This window comes from Peromyscus californicus, unplaced genomic scaffold (assembly GCF_007827085.1).
Source record: "Peromyscus californicus insignis strain IS unplaced genomic scaffold, ASM782708v3 Scaffold_21__1_contigs__length_65335640, whole genome shotgun sequence".
NCBI lineage: Eukaryota > Metazoa > Chordata > Mammalia > Rodentia > Cricetidae > Peromyscus > Peromyscus californicus.
The window spans coordinates 24,739,716-24,759,230 of NW_026294514.1; the positions used below are offsets into that span (position 1 = coordinate 24,739,716).

The 19,515-nt window shown below is 43.9% G+C and overlaps 1 protein-coding gene across 12 annotated transcripts in view; it reads right to left on the bottom strand.

The window, feature by feature from the left end:
- Positions 1-19,515, bottom strand: part of Fn1 (fibronectin 1) — a 73,275-nt gene that overhangs the window by 29,084 nt on the left and 24,676 nt on the right. For 6 of the 12 annotated variants that reach the window (XM_052749799.1, XM_052749794.1, XM_052749792.1 and 3 more), the window contains exons 16-26: positions 19,362-19,490; positions 19,055-19,144; positions 18,109-18,303; positions 16,953-17,225; positions 15,066-15,332; positions 9,867-9,961; positions 8,455-8,623; positions 7,663-7,749; positions 3,807-3,998; positions 2,256-2,528; positions 890-1,072 (exon numbers count right to left, since the gene is read on the bottom strand). In XM_052749799.1, the coding sequence (XP_052605759.1) occupies positions 890-1,072; positions 2,256-2,528; positions 3,807-3,998; positions 7,663-7,749; positions 8,455-8,623; positions 9,867-9,961; positions 15,066-15,332; positions 16,953-17,225; positions 18,109-18,303; positions 19,055-19,144; positions 19,362-19,490 (1,953 nt within the window). The remainder of the gene's footprint in view (positions 1-889; positions 1,073-2,255; positions 2,529-3,806; positions 3,999-7,662; positions 7,750-8,454; positions 8,624-9,866; positions 9,962-15,065; positions 15,333-16,952; positions 17,226-18,108; positions 18,304-19,054; positions 19,145-19,361; positions 19,491-19,515) is intronic. The other 6 variants (XM_052749795.1, XM_052749793.1, XM_052749802.1 and 3 more) reach the window with 1 other exon arrangement.

Below are 19,515 nucleotides of genomic sequence, written 5' to 3' on the forward strand. Positions count from 1 at the left end.
GAAGGGATGTTTTCTGGCCACTATTAAGGAGCATACCTAAATGTAACTACTTTCCTCTCACGTGGAACCTTACACTGTATCTTACATGTGTATTGGAAGCCCAGCACCATGTTACAACCTCTTACTTTCTTTAATACAAAGTATCACTTCCTAAATGGTAGGAACCGGGAAGTGGCAATTTCTATTACATTGTCTATTTTAGGGGCTGGAGAGATGGCTCAGCGGTTAAGAGCACTGACTGCTCTTCCAGAGGCCCCAGGCTCATCTCCCAGCACGCACATGGCAGCTCACAACTGGCTGTAACTCCAGTTTCAGGGGACCTGAAACTTCCCATGGCAAAACACTAATGCACATTAAAACAAAAAAAAAAAAACAACAAAAAGTCTATTTAATGTCAGTTGTTTTCTAAACTCTCAACCTTCTGGGAAATTCTGCCAACAGATGTTATCTGAATTATGAACTAAACTTCTCCCTCTCTCTTTCCACATAAAACCCTGATCTAACTCCCTCCCCTGCCCAAGCGCCCAGTCACTGTTTCTAGGATCATCTGTTGTGTGCTACCACACACAAAAGGACAGACGCATTGACACCATCTTTCTTATTCTTTCCTTGGTTACAGAATTCATGTGCTAGTCACTTATTTTTGTGCATCTATGTGGTAGTGGGATGTGTTTGAAGCCTTGGACTTCACTGATGATTTTTCCACTGTGATTTGTAGACAGCAAGTGTTTCTCACACCAGCAGGAACATTACATCTTCCACAAATTTACAGAGCTGCCTGGCAAGCCTGGATGGTGTGTCGCGCTGTTATAGCTCTCCTCGAGAATTCAGAATCCGTCCGTTTTGCTCCAGGTGAGCATGTATGGAATGTGTACGTTTGGGAGCTTACTTGTTAGAACCACTGCATTGTCTGAAGGCGAAATTGACAGCTCGGCCACATCCTCCTCGTTTTTCACGGGTGAGTAGCGCACCAAGAGGTTGGTTAGCTCGATGGATGGAGGTGGGGCCCAAGTGACGCGCATAGTGTCTGGACCGATATTGGTGAATCGCAGATCAGTGGGAGGAGGGACGGCTAATTTCAAATAAGAAGGAAGATTAAGTCAACGCAATTTTAAAGAAGGAAGATTAAGTCAACACAATTTTAAAGTTAAACCTAACGAAATAGCTGAAAAGGTAAAAACCAGCATTTCATGCACAAAAGAAAACAGTCATAATCATGCAAATAGTCTACTCCAAATCTAATCTAAATCATGATACACTACTGTTAAAAAAAACATACTACACAGAATACTGTTAGGCCCCTTTAACCTTTCTGCCATCATCCATGCATTTTAAAGAATATTAATAATTTTAACCTATTTCCAAATAGGTTTTTTGGTTGTTGTTTTATTTTGTTTTGGGTTTTTTGTTTTGTTTTGTTTTGTTTTTTAGTGCATTAATACCACTAAAGATTCTTATCCCAGGCTGAAGAGGCTTAAGTTGCCACACAGCAAAGAGACATAGCAGTACTTTCCAAAGAAACACATGCACACAGACAAAGAAAGACAAGGGGTCCTCCATCTCCCCGCAGTGACGTCTCTACAAACTACTGCATCGCCATAATTCCACTCCGTGACCGCTACTTACAAGTGAGGGGATTCATGCACAGTGGTTCTCAGCATGTTTCTTACCATGCAGGGCAGAGAACCTTTCCGATGTTGCATGCTGGTCTCCAGACTGTGGTTAAAGAGGAGTTTCTTCACCTGGCATATAGCACACAATCTAGGAGGCCCTACGGCTCATGTCTTCCTACCTCTAAAACCCCCTCTTCCGTTCCACCCTAATTTTTGATGGATGTTTTACTAGCTACAAAGGAGTGTGGGAGCTTATCAAAAGGTAAGAGGAGACACACAGTGGCACACTTTGGAGGTGTGTCTTAGTATTAACCAGTGCTCACCATTCAGCTTAGTATTCATACTTTAAAAAAAAAAAAAACACAACAACTCAAGGTCGGCAAATTTTATCTACTTTGTATTTCATAGATCAGCTATCTAGATTTCTCTAGCTTGACATCTGTTTGTGATTTGAATGAAAGTGCATAAGGCCGCTTATATGTGTTTTCAATTAGGTTCATGTATTCCTTATCCCTGAATGCACCCCATCTTCATCTCTGTGGCCAATCTGGCTTCTCCTTGGAAACATCCAGGTTTAACCAGAGTGACTGAGCAGCATGCAACACCATCCACGTCTCAAACACAGAAGATTTCAAGATTCACCCGTTTGCTGTGTCAATGTAGTAGGGGCGCTCTCTCCGCCATTAATGAGAGTGATAACGCTGATGTCATAGTCAATGCCGGGTTCCAGCCCCGTCACTGTGTAGTATCCTACTGAGGAGTCCACAAAATCTTCAAAAATAGGGATCCCTTCTCCTGCCGCAACTACTGTGATGCGGTACCCAATAATGGTGGATGAGTTTAGCGGGGTCCACCGCAGGCCGATGGTTGAATCGGTTATATCAACAAAGCTTAAGTCAGTGAGCTGGGGCACCTCTATTGAGTTACAAAGCAGAGAAGAGGCAAAAGGAAAGTAGAGGCAAAAAAATAAAGCAGTGTACACATCAGGTGACCAGCAGTAAAATTGACAGAATCGTAAAGCAATGATGGTAATATGCAATGTGTCCCAAATTATTTGAAAAGACTTCCCAAGCATCATGAATAATTTGCTTCCCTGAGAGAATAAGGCAGGTTAATATACCACATTCTTTCAGGGACTTTCTTGCATTTAGAAAATGTCCCTGAATGGTACAGTTTTAACTTCTCAAGTTCTTTAAAAAAAAAATCATAAACACATTTACAATGTCAAAAACATTCTCAGAACTTAAGACATAATATCTGCAAGAGATACCAGCAATGTTGAGGGAAAGGAATCCAAAACCTTTAGTAAGAAAATAAAATCTTACTAAGTATAAGGCTTAAAAAAAACGGCTGGTTAATTGATTTTTTTTCCACATTCAAAACTCATGACAGTGTTGTGGCCATCGTATTAACGTTATGTTCTGAATGTGCCACTCAAAAGCATAGTCAGCCCAAGGCCAGGCAACCCTGAGCCCATGCCACTGCCAATATTTTAATTCCTATAATTTAATTAGTATTCATAAATGCATACCAAAATACTGCAGAGGAGAACAGTCTGCCCAGTGCTTTAATTCCACCAAAGACTTGGGGCAAACAATGAACCTATCCCTAGATAGGCCTTTGTGGTGGGGTTTTTCAGTTCAGAAGAAAGCCTGGCCTTTACCTCTTCCTTTTTTTCTCACCCCACCTCCAATTTTAAAAAGGATTTGAAGCTGCAAAGTGAAGAACTGGATAGTCATCCAAGTGTATTGCAGTGCTCACATAGGGAGACAAAAACTGTTTTCTAGGTAACTGTTGGAGGTGGATCTGGATTGTAAAATCGGGCACAAACGTCCCAACGGGATGCATTTACCACATTACTTTCAGCCTGTCGGCACCGGGTACAGACACACGACACTGTTTAGTAATCTTTCCACGTGAGCACACAGTACAGCGTTAATGCCGTGGCTGAGCCCGTCACATACCCATGGCAACAACAAACAGCATCCCGGGAAGCACAGACAGTGAAGCGGAGGCAACAGCAAAGCCTTCGTCCAAGCAGTTGCTTTGGCTTCGTGGTTTTGGAGAGCACACTGGGAGGCTGGCATTAAATCCCAACTCCGTCTGCCACCCTCCGCTCTCTGGGATTAAGATGCTAATACCCACTGCTACTGAAACTGCCACTCTGAGGGTAACAGCTTATTTTTCTATTACCTGGGATGATGGTATCAGAGACAGGGGCACTTTCCTTGTCATCTTTGACAGTGTAAACACTGACATTGTATTCCAGGCCAGGATTCAGGTTATCGAAAGTGCAGGAGCTCTGGTCGGCATGGACCACTTCTTCCAGAGAGCTCCCCTGCTGACCGTTTGTGGGGGTCGTGGTTATTCTGTAGCCAGTGATATCTGGAATGAATAGGGAGAGGAAGTTACCATACAGAACATTTATGAACCAGGGTATATTAAACGACACACCAGTGATGGACCCACAGAGGAACAGGTGGAAGAAAGGGGCAGGCCAATGACTTGCACCAACAGTCAGAAAGGGGGAATTAGTTTTAATCTTCTCCAACTCTGCAGAGTGAAGACTAGTCCACAGCAATGTAGGGTGCATTTGGAAATAACCAGACAAGTCTGAGGATCTCTCCAGCACATAGAAATGAATGTTAGAGATGGAAAGGCTAAGCTTGATCATTGTACGTCATATCCACTGGATGATCTTACATATGTACAAATGTGTTATTACAAAATAAAACTATGAGACCCTTAACAAAGATAAGGCAATCTCAGAAAGAGAAGGCATGAGCCGAGACTTTCCTGTCTCCAAATTCCAGCCTCCTTTCCACACGCCATTCTGCTTTTCCTTAGTGGGTGACCTGACGGAAAGCTGAGGAATATTCTTTTTTTGACTACTATGGGATCCATTTCCACCTAAGAACATTCTCCCAAGAGTATAAGGGTTTGGATCTATGGATGGGACTTTCAGGAAGAGAATTGAGGTGGGGTGGGGTGGGGTGGGGTGGGGTGGGGTGTGGAAAACGGAAGTACAGATGCTCATCCTTAAAAAGGAGTATTAATCACAGAAGACTTCAGAATTATGAAAATGAGGCAGTGGAAGTGTTGAAGGGAAAGAGACACCAATAAACCCGGCGGTGGCCAGAGCTCTGCAGGTGCAGGTTGGGAGAAAACATCACAGTGTTGACTCACTAAGGACAGGAAACGCAGGTATAGTCTGTCAGTGGGGGAAAGGTAAACATTAAAGCCGTGTGTGCTAGGAAGCCCATGGGATGGGGGGAGATCAATAACATTCAGGTCATTTCCTTTGCTGCTGACCATCTGAATGGGCAGGCCATTGAGGCCATTGAGACCAGAGATTAATGACCCAGCTGCCAAGAAGCAAGGGACTTGTCAGCTTCACATTGCCAACCCGAGTAATTTATCTGGAAACGGTGTTAACTGTCGCATTATACAATACGGTGAGACAGAAACTTCATGTGAGATTCAGTCCATTCCGAAGTGAGATTGAAAGGAACATTTTAAGCTAGTTTTATTTTTGTGTGACTATAAACACACACGTTTATAATCACCTGACACATATACCCAAACAAGGCTAAGAACTGTGTAAGAAATTATTTCTACAAATTGCAGACTAAAAAATTGGCCCAGTGGGTTAGGTGTTTACCATGCCATCACAAGGACCTGAAGTTCACATCCCCAGGATCCATATAAAGCTAGACACCATAGCATGTGTCTGTAATCCCTATGCTGCTGTAGAGAGCTGGGAAGTGGAGACAGGAGAATCCTGAGAAGTTACCAGCCCCCTCCTCTACTCCCCTATCTCAAACAAGATAGAAGGCAGTCACATACACTGAAGGTCATCCTATGAGGTTCATACACATGCAGTGCCCACCTGAACTTACATGGATGAAAATGCATGTGGACATGCATCCATCATACAAAGGCACTTTAAAATTATATGTACACATGTGTGTGTGTGTGTGTGTGTGTGTGTGTGTGTGTGTATAGATATATATATATACACACATAGATACAGTTTTGTCTTGTTTTTGTTGAGACAGGGCCTGCACTGTGGCCGGGCCTAGCATTAAGACTTACTATGTATACCAGGCTGGCCTTGAACTCATGTTAATCCTCCTACCTCAGCCCTAGGGTTGGTATAACTGTTTCACTTTTATAAAAATGTAACCAATACCAGTAAAATTAAAAACAGTTAAATAACAAACCAAATATATTTCTCTGATTAAGTATAGCTCCAATCAGTTTGCTTCAACTTAGAACGTTCTCAATAATGAGTATCATGTTGTCTCAGCAATGGTCTCCCCCATGCTCCTTATTTAATCATAGAATTACATCTAAGTTAATATTCTTCTGGTGCATTATGCTCCTTGAATAGTTATACTTTATACATCTTATGATTTTATAAATCCTTTTTATTACTATTAATTCTGTTTATTTTTATTACAATTATTTACTTTGTGTGTGCATGTGCGCTGGCATGCTGCACATCCCCATGGCACACATAAACACACACACACACACACACACACACACACACACACACACACACACACACACACACACGGCAGTTCTCAACATCCACCACATGGGTCCCAGGGACTGACCTCTCGGTAAGGCTTGGTAGCAAGCCACTTGCCCTGATGAGCTCCACCTGAACCCCTCCCCTTTAAGAAATTACATTTACCTATCCAGAGTGTGTATGTGTGTACATGAATTATTACATCTATTTGCTGAGTGTGCATATGTACGAGGAGGGCACATGTGCCATGATCTGCCTGTGGACGTCACAAGGCAGCTTTCAAGACCCAGTTCCTTCCTTCTATTATGTGAATCCTGGGGATCAAAACTCACACAATGGAAGACTTGGCAACAGGAGCCCTCATCCACGGAACCATCTCACCAGCCCCCAGTACATTTTAGTATGTGTGAACATGTTTATATCTTCATTTGCTATCACACTCCACTTTATTCCCTTGAGTCGGGGTCTCACTGGACTTGGGGCTAGGCTGGCAGTCAGCAAACCCCAATATCCCTCTTGCCTACTTCTCTCCCTCCTCCAGAACAGGATGACAGGTGTTCGTGTAGCCATGTCCAGCTTTTTGTGTAGGTGCTGGGGATGAATTCACATCCTCATGCTTGTACAGCAAGCATTATTACACACATTATTACAGCCCTCTCTCCAGCCCCGCCTCGCTTACATTGCGTAGAGCGCAGTTCATCACCTATCCATAAGCTACACATCTGTGTACGGAACTGGCATGGATTTGAAAACAATCTGGGTCTGAACTGTGCATACATTGTCTTGTTATCGTCCCCGAAATAACCCAGTAGGACAACTACCTCCACAGCACGGGCTGCATTTTAGGCTATAAGCAGTCTAGACGATGTGAAGTACGTGAGCAATGTGTAGGTTGGAAGCGAGCACATCACCATTTTATGTAATGGGCTGAGTGAGCAGCTGCAGATTTCAGAATCATTGCGAATCCTGGAGCCAGCCTCACCCAGATACCAAGAGATTTATCAAACTCCAGTGAAGAGTCTATTTAAGATTTACGGTAACTCACACCAGAGAAATGATGTGCTATGGTTTTAGCCATTTGTTCGGGTTCTTTTTTTAATTATTTATATTTTGTGCATTGGTGTTTTGCCTGCATGTATGTCTGTGTGAGGGTGTCAGATCCCCTGGAACTGGAGTTACAGACAGTTGTGAGCTGCCACGTGTGTGAAGGGAATGGAACCCAGGTCCACTGGAAGAGCATCCCTCCAACCTGTTTGGGAATTTTCTAATGTACTGAACAAAATCTGGGTTCCATTTGTCTTTTCCCCCACGGCCTCACACTTGATTGCTCTCATGCCTGTGACTTGAGAAAATATGCGGACATGTTTATGTATAGTGAACACCCTGTGCGTGTCATGACCTCTCTTGTACTGCTGTATCCCTCGTGGAGAGAGAGCTGGGTCGTTGGTCTCTGAACGGAATCTGTCGTGGAGAGCTGGTGTACACGTGCCCTCAGATGCCCCCTGCACTCACCTGGGGTGGTGCTCCTCTCCCAGGAGACAGTGAGGACTCCAGTGTCAGGGTTTGCCTCCAGGTGCAGGTTCGTTGGCGGGGACAGTGCTAGAGAGAAGAAAAGTGAAAAGTTAAAACATTTGGTTTGTGAAACGTTTCCTTTACTGCCTCTTTCTCTTTTTTCCCCTCTCTTTCATCCCTTCCCTCCATGATCAGTAAAAATAGAGAAAGTACACTATAAAAACCCAGTGACAGCGACCCTTTGATAGAGGATTGTTGTTTTAAGATCAATGCTATTGTACCACTACTGAAATTTGCTTCATCTTGCCTGTTTGGAGGACTTTGGACACGGAAGGAACATTTCCAGTGCCAATGCTGTGGACGGCATGGCACCAGCTAGGCCGGCGACATCAAATTCTGAAGACTCTAATGATGTAGCTAGGGGATGGACTCTTCTCCTTATCTTCTCATAAGCAGGCTGTGACTCCAGTATCAGAAGAATTAGAGGAATCTGCTGCCTTTTTGTGAGACAGGCTCTCACTGTGCAGCCCTGGTTGGCCTAGAACTCGCTATGCAGACCAGGCTAGCTATCTGCCTCTTTCTGCCTCCTACATTGCTGGGATTAGAAGTGTGCATTATGACAACCAGCTCTATGGCCTCCGGCTTTTGGTGTAGGTGAGGCTGGCCTTGAACTCCCGATCCTCCTTCTTCACCTCCCAAGCACTAGGACTGAAGGCTTGCACGACCACACCTGGCTTTGGTAGTCTTTTTAAACAGTTTAAAAGTTATAAGAAGGAGGAAAGGTCTTCTTACGCGTCACCACTCTGTTGACAATCGGTGCATCCCTCTCCTGGCCATCTCTCAGGACTTGGATTGTGTAAGTGTATTCTACGCCTGGAGTCAAGCCAGACACAACGATGCTCCCCGATTCCGAAGTGACTTCTCGGGGTGCTTCGCCTCCCTCGCTTGGTCGTACACCCAGCTGGATGGAGGGAAGCAAAATCAGCATGAAGGATGAACATCGCAGAGCTCCCAAGAGTTTGCAGGTACGCTAACACCGTGAGACCTCCTTGAAAAATCCACACTGTGCTTTTTATTGGATGGGTAACAAGTTGGGGACTTGCTTTAGTTATTTTGCAATTAACTGGAGAGTGTCTTCCTTGGGCACAGGGACGTTTATAATAGAAAGTTCCAGAGAAATGTCATTACAGCTGTTTGACGAAGACCCTTCTGGTACATACCAGCAGTACATAGGGAAGAAATCCCCTAGGCTCTGCCTTTAATGAGTTACTCACATACAGTTAACTTTCTAGTTATTACCAGCTACTCTGACACTTGGAAATGAAAAACACATTCCCATGAAGAAGTGTGTTCATAACTTCAAAAGCCTAGGTAATACTATCAAACAGTATTCAACTCAAGAGAAATTCGTCATATTCTCTGCAGCTGCTACAACTCTGAATGACATTATTAAGGGAAACTAAAAAGGTACATTGGTGGTCTTCCTAAGGAGCTCCTGTATTTGAGTAACATGGCCATCAATATGGCTATTTGCATACTGAAAAAAAATGAAGTGACCTTCGATCTATTTTTTTTCCTTCCTTTTAAACTATCAGGCTTTGATTTCCAGGCATAATAAACATTTCTTTTTTCATCCTTTGAATGCCAAAGGATGGATTCTTTAAAAGATATTCATTTGTATTCATCATTTCCCTGGTATCATTACTTGAAAGAACATGACTCCAGAAATTTAAAACGAAGACCTCAATTTTAACTCCTATTAAGAAATTCACCCACAGGGCTTTGAACAAGTTGAGAGGAAACTGATTGGATAAAAATGTGATTTTGAAGTGACTCTAAGTTTAATTGGTCTCCCCAAATTGGCTTCCGTGAGCTTCTTGACACCCATTTAGAGCAACCCATCAAATGAAGTTCTCCTATACTTTTATTTTTAAAATGGAGTTCCCTGGGGGGATGGACAGAAAACAAAACAACAAGCTCTATAGTCCCATGCTAATGGCTTTCTTCCTTTGCAAAAGAGGAAAAATAATAATTAAAAAAAAAAAATCCGCAGTGCAGGCAAGGTCTTGCTCTCACAAGGCCCTGGAGTACGCGACCATAGGGCTTAACAAAACCCACTTCTCTAGAATGCGGCTGTTTTTCCCATAGACAGAAATGGGAAGGCACTTCTGGGCTCTATCATGAGAGGTACATGTTCGACTCACCTTGAAGCCAATCCTTGGAACGGGGGTCCAGGTGATCACAATGGTCGTCTCTGTCACCTCGGTGTTGTACGGTGGAATGGATCGCATAGGCTGCACTGTAAAGTAACCAACATGACGTTCAAAACCTTAGGCTTGTAGGCATTGGCCAGGACTGCAGACGCACAAGCATTTTCACCAGAAATTTGGTCTAACCAGCAAGTGGACAGAGAATGTAGCCCGGGTTCCTTCATCAACTGAGAAGCTGAACATCACTGTTTCATTCATAATCAGTAACGTGCAACACCAAGTCACCCAGGACCCGATGACAACAGTTCAGTGATTCTCCAACGTCCAACCTTGGGCTGGGGCCTGAATTTCTGGCAAAGACCCGTCACTCAAACGTGAGTAAAACAAGGGGCCAGGTGAGCTCAAAGTAAGTCCTTTCCATTTCTTGGTGTTTATGACCTGTTATAGTTTCGTCATATTATATCATATCAAAATCCCTTTAAAAACACACAACTGCTCACCGCAAACCAGTAAGTAGTCATTCTGTTTCTGTATCCTTATGAACGAAGATAAAACTACAGGGGCAATCTCAAAGTAGCTTCATGCCGAATTATTTCACAATAGTGCAAAATTACTTTTTGATGCAGTTAGAGAGTCTGACACTCTTAAGATGCGTTACAAGTTCTAAAGATCCGTCCCTCAAGCATGTGATGGATCATTCAAAATAATAATGCTAGAGACATTTAGGACCTAACAACCAGAAGCAGGAATTACAACGAAAGTATGCTTCGTATTCTCTTAGTATCCTGACAATACCATCAATTTTTTTAGTGAAAATACTGATTTTTTTTTTTAAGTGCATGGGCCAGAGACAAGGTTCAGCAGTTAAGATCAAATACTGCTCTTGCAGAGGACCTACGTTCAGTTTCCAGCATCCACGTATATTCCCACCCCTCCCACACACATACACACATTATTTTATTTTATTTTGTTTGTTTTTGTTTTGAGACAGGGTTTCTCTGTGTAGCCCTGGCTGTCCTGGAACTAACTTTATTGACCAGGCTGGCCTCAAACTCAGAGATCCACCTGTACCTGCCTCCCAAGCGCTAGGACTAAAGGCGTCTGCCAACCACTGCCTGGTTATTTTTTAAAAAATGAAAATTTAAAAGAGAAGTATTTACACAGAATTAAGATAAACATTCTCAACCACCTTGCAGGTTTGATTATAAATGTAGAGTGGCAAGGCCCCAGAAACCGAGATGTGAGTTGTTAAATTCAAAGGTGTTTGTTAAGTATTTTAATAGCCCCGTTCACTCTTTCTTCTGTTTTCCAGGCAAATTCTTTTCCTATTGGAATTAAACCCCACAGAACGCATTTACATAAATTATGAATGGCTAGTTACCCTCCAGTCATACAAACAAGGATTAATTTCTTGTTTGTTTCTTTCTCTCCCTTCTTTGTTTAGTCAGGGTCTCGTGTAGCTCAGGCTAGCCTGACCTCCTCCCCCACTTCCTGTAACCCAGGTGTGCACCACCGTGACACACTGTGTGTAAATGCTGGAGATCAAACCCAGGAAAGCAAGTGCCCTTCCAACTACACTCCATCCTCAGCCCCAAACGAGGAAGAAAATGTTTCCATCTTTCACTCTACTCAGCTCCATATTTTTTTTTTTAATACGACATGAGAATTCAGGTCCAATATTACAATTCTTCCATTTTTATCTTCTCAGTTTGGATTTCTTGTCTCACTTTTAATTTTTATCTTAAAATGTAAGTCAAATATATATGCACCGACTTATGGAGAGACTGCTGTAGTGGATGAACTGAAGCCTTGTACGGACTGACTACCTGCTGTGTTAGTAGGTCGTTCACAGGTATGTTATTTTGATGGCATTTGAGGGAATTCGGGTTGGTGACCTGAAATCACACACTGCTCGCCTGCTGCCAACTTTACACGCCTGAGCCAGTCCTGGGTGACCATTTTTAACTGCCCACCCGAAACAATTCAGAATGAATAATCCTTCCCCAGCACTCGGGAAGCAAAGGCAGACAGATCCCTGAGTTTGTGGCCAGCCCGGTCTACAAACCAAGTTCCAGAACAGCAAGGGCTACACAGAGAAACCCTGTCTAGGGGGGTGGGGGAGAGGGGAGGGGGGTTGTAGTGGGTAGCCATTTCAGCTTTGGTCTGGAAGTTCCAACCCCCATTGAGGCTTATCATTCTGCAAGGCGGGGCCAAGAGAGGGCCCTGAAGACCTGAGATCTGGATGCACCATCTCTCTTGGTTCCTGGACCCTGGACGCTGGAGGCAGACTGAACTGAGTTCTCCAGAGAACACTGCCGGACTGCGCTGCGTCTTTCCCAGAACCCGCTACCTACCTATCCCTTCATTTGTAAGTTACGCCACTAAATAAATCTCCCTTTTAACTACGTGGAGTGGCCTTAATAATTTCACCAATAGGGGGTGGTGGACCAAAGCAAACAAACAAAACCAATTCAGAACAGTCCATTTCTTTCACCTGGTCAAGGTATTTTTCAATTGCTAAAGCCAGGCAGCAAAATCTTCCCCGTCTCGAGATAATACTCTCTTGCCTAGGCAGACGATTACAGGAAAATCACCAAACCACAAACCCACAAACTGATGTCAGACAAAGGATGTGCCTGTAAGTATGAATTATGGGTTCTGGCAGGGGCTGTTAGGTGAGGAACAATCTGACTGTGGAGAGATAAAAATATGCCCTCCCTACAGGAGAAGACTGGATTATTGCCCCCAGAAATAGCTCATTCTCCCCACTTTTCTCATGATTGCTCTTTAAGAATTTAACATCAGATAGCAAACTCAGAAAAGTTGTTTCCAAAATCCAGATCTACTAAAGCTCCCGAAATTAAAGTTCATTGGCCCTGCTGATGTTTACAGCCAGAGACTATTTGAGGTTCAGATGGACTTGTGTTACCCCTTGCTTACATTGGTTTAAGTCTGAGCCTCGTTGAGCTGTTTTTTTGTTTTGTTTTGTTTTGATTTTTTAAACAATTTATCCTTCAATTACTCATCTACTCAAAAGTTTTGGGAACTATGTAGAATGAAGTATGTTAATTAATCTTCAGCTGTCTTCAAATTTTACTATTACTCCCAGAAGCCACCTAGTAAGAGGCAATGTGCATTGAAACCTCCAAGCTGATTCACTTGAAGGACATCTATAAAAAAAAAAAAAATGGGTATTTGCAAGAAAAAACAGACATTAACTCCATGAGAGTGGATCTTAGGCTATCTCAAAACCAGGCAACATAAAATAGCAAAAATTTAAAATGAATTCTCTTGCAAACTAAAAGCCAGACTTCACTTGCCTGTGATTAGCAAATTCATAGGAAAGAGGCTTCGTTGTTTAAACTCACACCAATTACAGGCAAGTAAGTTTGTGGTAAATTATAGATTCCCATGGGGGACAGCTGACAAGAATCTTCTTTGAGAAATTCCAGAGTAAACTAAAGTTTTCTAGATTATTGTTTATTTATATATATATATATATATATATATATTTTTTTTTTTTTTTTTTTTTTTTTTTGAGACAGGGTCTCTTACATATCCTTGGCTGCTCAGGATCTCCCTAATGTAGACCAGACTGGCCTTGAACTCACAGAGACCCACCTGCATCTACCTACTGAGTGCTGGGGTTAAAGGCGTGCACCACCACGCCCGGCTTAGATTACGTTTTAACGCTTTTGTGAATCCATACTTCAAAATCAGTCAAAGACGACTTGTTGAAAGCTCCCGGAAAGCCGAGAACGAGGGGCACGCAGCAATAACTGCTGAGAGCACGCTTACGGCAGGTGCTTCCATAATTCAAGGTGTCAGGCTGAAAGTAACAAGTAAGTGCTCAGCAAGCAACGGCCCCATAGCTCTTTGTCATGTAAATGGAGCGCACACAGTAGAGAAAGAGCTTGGGAATACTCGCCTTTATTGGGATGTAGCTAAATAAGAGCTTGAAGGCCATTTCCTCTAAAATGTTGAGTAAAAGGATAGCCATGGCCAGAAAGTCTTGTATTTTTTTTTCCTCTCCGGTGGAATTTACAGTTTAGAGAAGAGGAAACCAGGTCTCAGCTCTGTGAGGTACTAGAGCCTGAAGCAGTCCAGGCTCTCCAAGAAATCACTGGCTTAACCTCTTGGTCTATTTGCTGGTGTCAGGGGTGGTTTTTGTTTTGATGTCCAGAATAATGTGATGATACTGGTTATATTAGATACTGATTATACTCTGTCTGTTAGTATTTAGTCAATATTTTCTTCTTTGTGTGTATATGCATGTGTGTGTGCGCTGCATGTCCCTGAAGTCTGTGAGGAAGACAGAGGTCAGCATTAAGGAACTTCCTCTACCAGTCTCCACCATATATAATATATATATGGTGTGTGTGTATATATATATATACACACATATATATACACCATATATATAATATGATATATATACACACACATAAATATATATAACTATAGATGCATGTATGTATGTATGTATATTTATATTTTTTTGAGACCGGGTCTCCCATGTAGTCCTGATGCTCTGGAACTTGCTATGTACATCCGGTTGGTGTACACAGATCCACCTGCCTTTGCCTCCTGAGTGCTGGGATAAAAGGTGCGCACCACCACACACAGCTTCTGCCACTTAGTTCTTGAGAACCTGGAGTAACTGAACTAGCAAGACTGGCTGGCCGCCTCTCCAGATCCTCTTGTCTCCGTCTCCCAATGCCAGGATTACAAGTATGCACTACTGCACCTGGCTTTTTATGTCCGTGCTGGGGAACCGAACTCAGGTCCTCCCGTGTAACCAGCACGGACTTTATCCACTGAGCCATCTCCCAAGCCCTCCTGACTCACAGTGTTATTAGTCCAGGAGGACAGAAGGAACTTGGAAATACCTTCAAACTCACACACTGCTTCCTTCAGCAAGGAAATCTTGCGTCCAAACTTTTATCAGCCCAAGCAAAGGCCATGTGCTGTGATACCCATTCTGGCGAGAGGTGCCGTATCTTATAGCAGACCAGTAACAAATATTCCCAGACCACCAGGCAGTCAGTCCACAGCACACTTTCAGGGGTACTGTTATAAATGACACACTATGGTTTTTAAATTAACTTTCAAAGCGTAGAAGGACAGAAAAAAAACCAGCATCGTTAAGAACACGTAGCTTCCCTAAGGAAAGGCTTTTGAATTTCAGCTTACGGGTAGTAAAGACTCCGGTGGCTTTGGGGCTCTGCTGGTTGCCTTTCACGGCCACCAGGGTCACAGTGTACTCAGACCCAGGCTGCAGATTTCTCAGGGGATACTTGGAGGCTGAGGGTCCCACGTTGTACTGCTTGGGCTGGCCTCCCCGAGTCAGGCCCACTGTCAGTCGGTAGCCTGCTATCCGGGCCCGAGGTGGGGTCCAGGTCACCAGAACCGTTCGGTCACTTTCGTTGACAAACTGGAGGTTAGTGGGAGCATCAAGTTCTGGGGGGAAAAAAAATGTCAAGAAATGTTTAGATCAATAATTACCCCGCTGAGAGTCTCCAGCTTGATTAAATATTCCATGTTTTCACTCCTCAAGGTTGAAACTAGAGAGCCACATCCCTGGAAACTGAGGTTCTAGGGGACTGAGGGTAGTGTGGAATTTTGCCAGAACTCTGTCAGTTATGAGAATTCACTGACCTTTTTCACTGGCCCGTCATCTTCAGAAAGGCTAATTTTCTCAGCAAGATTTACCCACCTCCACCCTTGGAAATTATAGTTACACTGTAGTGACAGTATTTTTTTTTTTTTTTAAAGCAAAACAAACACTTTGCAAACCCCACAATTTGCTTTGGGCCGGAAAGGTTAAGGGAGTAACAGGCTCAGGGCAAGGACAGCTTGGTCCATACTGCAGGCAATGCACTAATTAACGTACGTGTTGACTGACTAGTCCTCCTCTGGAGAAAGAAAAGCTCTCTCACAGGGACCTGATTGCAACAACTGAAACAGATACGCAGGACCCCAGTCTCATGGTGGGACGGTGGGGAACTTCTATGACCAGAAGGAATCACACAGATCGTCACTTTCCTTTGTGAGGATAACAACTGGTTTTCCCATGGGAACTTAAAACATCTTTTAGGAACTTTCCAGAGACGGTTGTATGTCCTATGAGAGCATGAGCTTTGGAATCCAAAAGGCAGTTCAGACACACTTCAGTCACTTCCTGGAGACAGGGCTGAAAAGGACCTGAAGTTTCTTCCCATCTCCTGAGCCACACACCCCTGCCTGCCTGGCATCTGCTTGTCTCGAATTCTACTGTAGTATTAAGAGACTACACTTTAACTTTGATATAGATATATGTCATTACACATACAAAAAAAATGTACTTAAGGGCTGGGAACAGTGGTGGAGCACTGTTGATTCCCAGCACCAAGGATAAAAGAAAGAGACAGGGAGGGAGGGGGAGAAGGAGGAAGAGAAGGAAGACAGAGATGCACTGAAATTGCACCTCCATGTCTCCAGTAGCAAAGAAAACTTTTTCTAACTCTCTTAAATGCTCTCCTTCCTACATTCCAGCTGCCTGCATGTGCATGTTAGAAGTGGTGTGCATGCTGGATGTGGTACACCTGTGGGAAGTGGTATGCATGTTGGATGTGGTACACATGTGAGAAGCAGTGTGCATGTTAGAAGTGGTGTGCATGTTGGAAGTGGTGTGCATGTTGGAAGTGGTGTGCATGTTGGAAGTGGTGTGCATGTTGGATGTGGTACACATGTGAGAAGCAGTGTGCATGTTAGAAGTGGTGTGCATGTTGAGTGTGGTACACATGTGGGAAGCGGTGTGCATGTTGGAAGTGGTGTGCATGTGGGAGGTGGTGTACATGTTGGATGTGGTGTGCATATTGGGTGTGGTACACATGTGGGAAGTGGTGTGTATGTTACAGTCAGCATCCTTGGAACCCTTGTTTCTTTCCACCTTCAACATTCTTTCCTACTGGATGTTTCATGACCCCTAAGCCGTGAACCTGGGAGTGAGTAGCATGTAGCGTATCACAGGTAGAACTGAGGGTGTAGAGCCTGGAGGCACGGCAAAAGGGCAGACAGACAGGCAGGAAGAGGACATACTGGTGGTCTGCTGCGCAGTCAGAGGCTTGCTTTCCCTGCCCTGGTTCACGGCAAAGATGCTGAACTGGTAAGTGACCCCGGGGGTCAGCCCGGTGATTTCGGCAAAGGTGTTCCTGCTGACGGGCAGCCTCTGTCCGTGTTCCCCAGGCAGGTTGACGGGGAGGACGTCCACACGGTAGCCAGTCACCGCACTATCAGGAGGGGTCCACATGATGGTGACTTTCACATCCGTCACTTCCACGAACTGTAGGTCCTTGGGAGGGGGAACTTTATCTAGCAGACAAGAGAAACGTGTCATTCCAAATTCCCACTGTGGGTTGTGGCTATAAGTCCACTCCCTGAACAATCAAGGCATTTCTTAGACCCATCCATTCTTGGCCAATACTGGGTTTTCCCTCTTACTCAAAAAATGAGATTTTTTTTTTTTTTGTATGTAGATATTCATGGTTAGTCTAACTGATGTTGGAATCTTTAATGTCCACAGACAGGCATAAAAGCAAGAAGTTGAAGTAAATACACAAAATAAAAATGCTTTCACTTTAAAATACTTCCAGAAAAACTGGTGTATTTGTTTAATTGGTTCATTTGATGGTTGTTAAGAGAACAGATTAAGTAGTTCTTGGGTGTCTTAGGAAAAATAAGATGAGACCTTGCCAGTTTTTAACCAGAAAACCTAATAGTTGTCTTTGATAAGTTCCTTCCTAGTGTTGATATTTCAGCATTTAGACTAGCAGTACTCCACCTGTACGCTGAGACCCCCTCGGGGTCGAAAGACGCTTTCACAGGGGTCGCCAAAGGCCATGAGAAAACACATATGCTTACGATTCATAACAGTAGCAAAGTAAGTTATGAAGTAGCAATGAAAATAATGTTATGGTTGGGGGTCACAACATGAGGAACTGTATTAAAGGGTCACACCATTAGGAAGGGTGAGACCCGCTGATTTAGGTGACGGCAATGTAGAAACTGTTGACAAAGACAATACAGCTCGCTCTTGGGGACCTGTCACGTGACTTGCACTTCCGTCCTCCCTGGAGGCTAAGGGAATGAATTTAATCCACCTAGGCTTTATCTTCTTCCCCTGGAAGGTTAGAGCTGCTGTCTGGTCCAGACCTACAGGATCAGACAGCAGGAGAGGTGGTGCTTTTTAAGTTACCAGGCCGTGGGACGCCGGTAGTCTCTTGCTGGATGAACACGGGTGTGCTCTCTTGGTTTTCCTCCACAGCATAGATGGTGATGTTGTACTGCACACCAGGCTGGAGGTCACTGAGGGTGACGGAGTTGGCAGTTTCAGGAAGGTTGAGCTCTGTGCTGCTCCCTTCAACCGAGGGTGAATAGACGATTCTGTACCCTGCAGGTTTAGGAGAGAAGTGTCTAGATACATAGTCTTCTGAAGCCGAGGCTAGACAAATAATAAAGCTCTCCTTGCTAATGGCCCTCTGCATTTTGTTTGATGGTTTGTTAAGCATCCAGCAAGATTCTTTCCGGGTCTTTTAGTGTTATCATTTCCTATGATAAGGACTGACCAGCACAGAGATAAGAACAGTGATACAAATCTTTTAACAGTAAACATCCTTGAAGACAGGATCCTTAACAAATGTCAATTAGTGAAGTCAGGGGGTGAGATATTCATAGCACGCCAATTTCTCTTCTTGGAGCTTGGATGGGGGAGACAACTGAGGAAGCAGCCTGAGCACTGTCTGCAGCTTTGGGGACCCTCACTGATGACGGGAAAGTGGGCGGCAGCTCCGCTCCCGCTCCCACTCCAGCAGTGAACATCAGGTTTGCAGGAACAGTTCACCTCTGCAACCCTTAGAAACTGCTTCAGTGGGCCACAGGGCGGGCTGGCTTCACTGGTTGTATGTGCATGTGTTGGGGTGGGGGTGGGGTGATAAATGGATCTGAGGGAAAACAATCCATAATGAAGTAGCCCTGGAAGATTTGAAGTACGTATACACACACACACACACACACACACACACACACACACACACACACTCTTTTAACCACTTAAATGGGAGATTTAAAGGTGATGCTAGTCTAGTCAGAATTTTCTCCTTCCACATCTATATATCCAAGTAAACACAGAAGCCAAGAATGACCTGTGATGGGTGCCTGGGGTCTGCTCCACCGAACAACAATTGAAGTATCATCAACCTGGTCCACCGTAGGGTCTGGAGGGGCATCGGGTGCTAACAGAAAAAGAAAGTCAGTCAATATTGCTACAAGCCCATGCTTTCTAGTAAAAGGGCCTTTAAAAATTTGTTTTTAAAACAGTTGTCTTGTAACGTACACTAGTCTGGAACAGCCTCAGCCTCCTGAGCCTGGGATTACACACATATGTGTCATATCACCCATCATATCCCACACCAAAAGATTCTTTGAACACGGTTTAGAGTGCACACATACCTGTCGTCTGTGATGTGGACAGGATCAAGCTCTGCTTTCCCTCTTCAGATATCTGATAGACATTGACAATGTACTTTCTGCCTGGGAGCAGGTCAGGGATGTTCACAGAAGTGGCCGTGCTTGGAAGATCTTTGAAATAAAGGGAGAGGTCAGT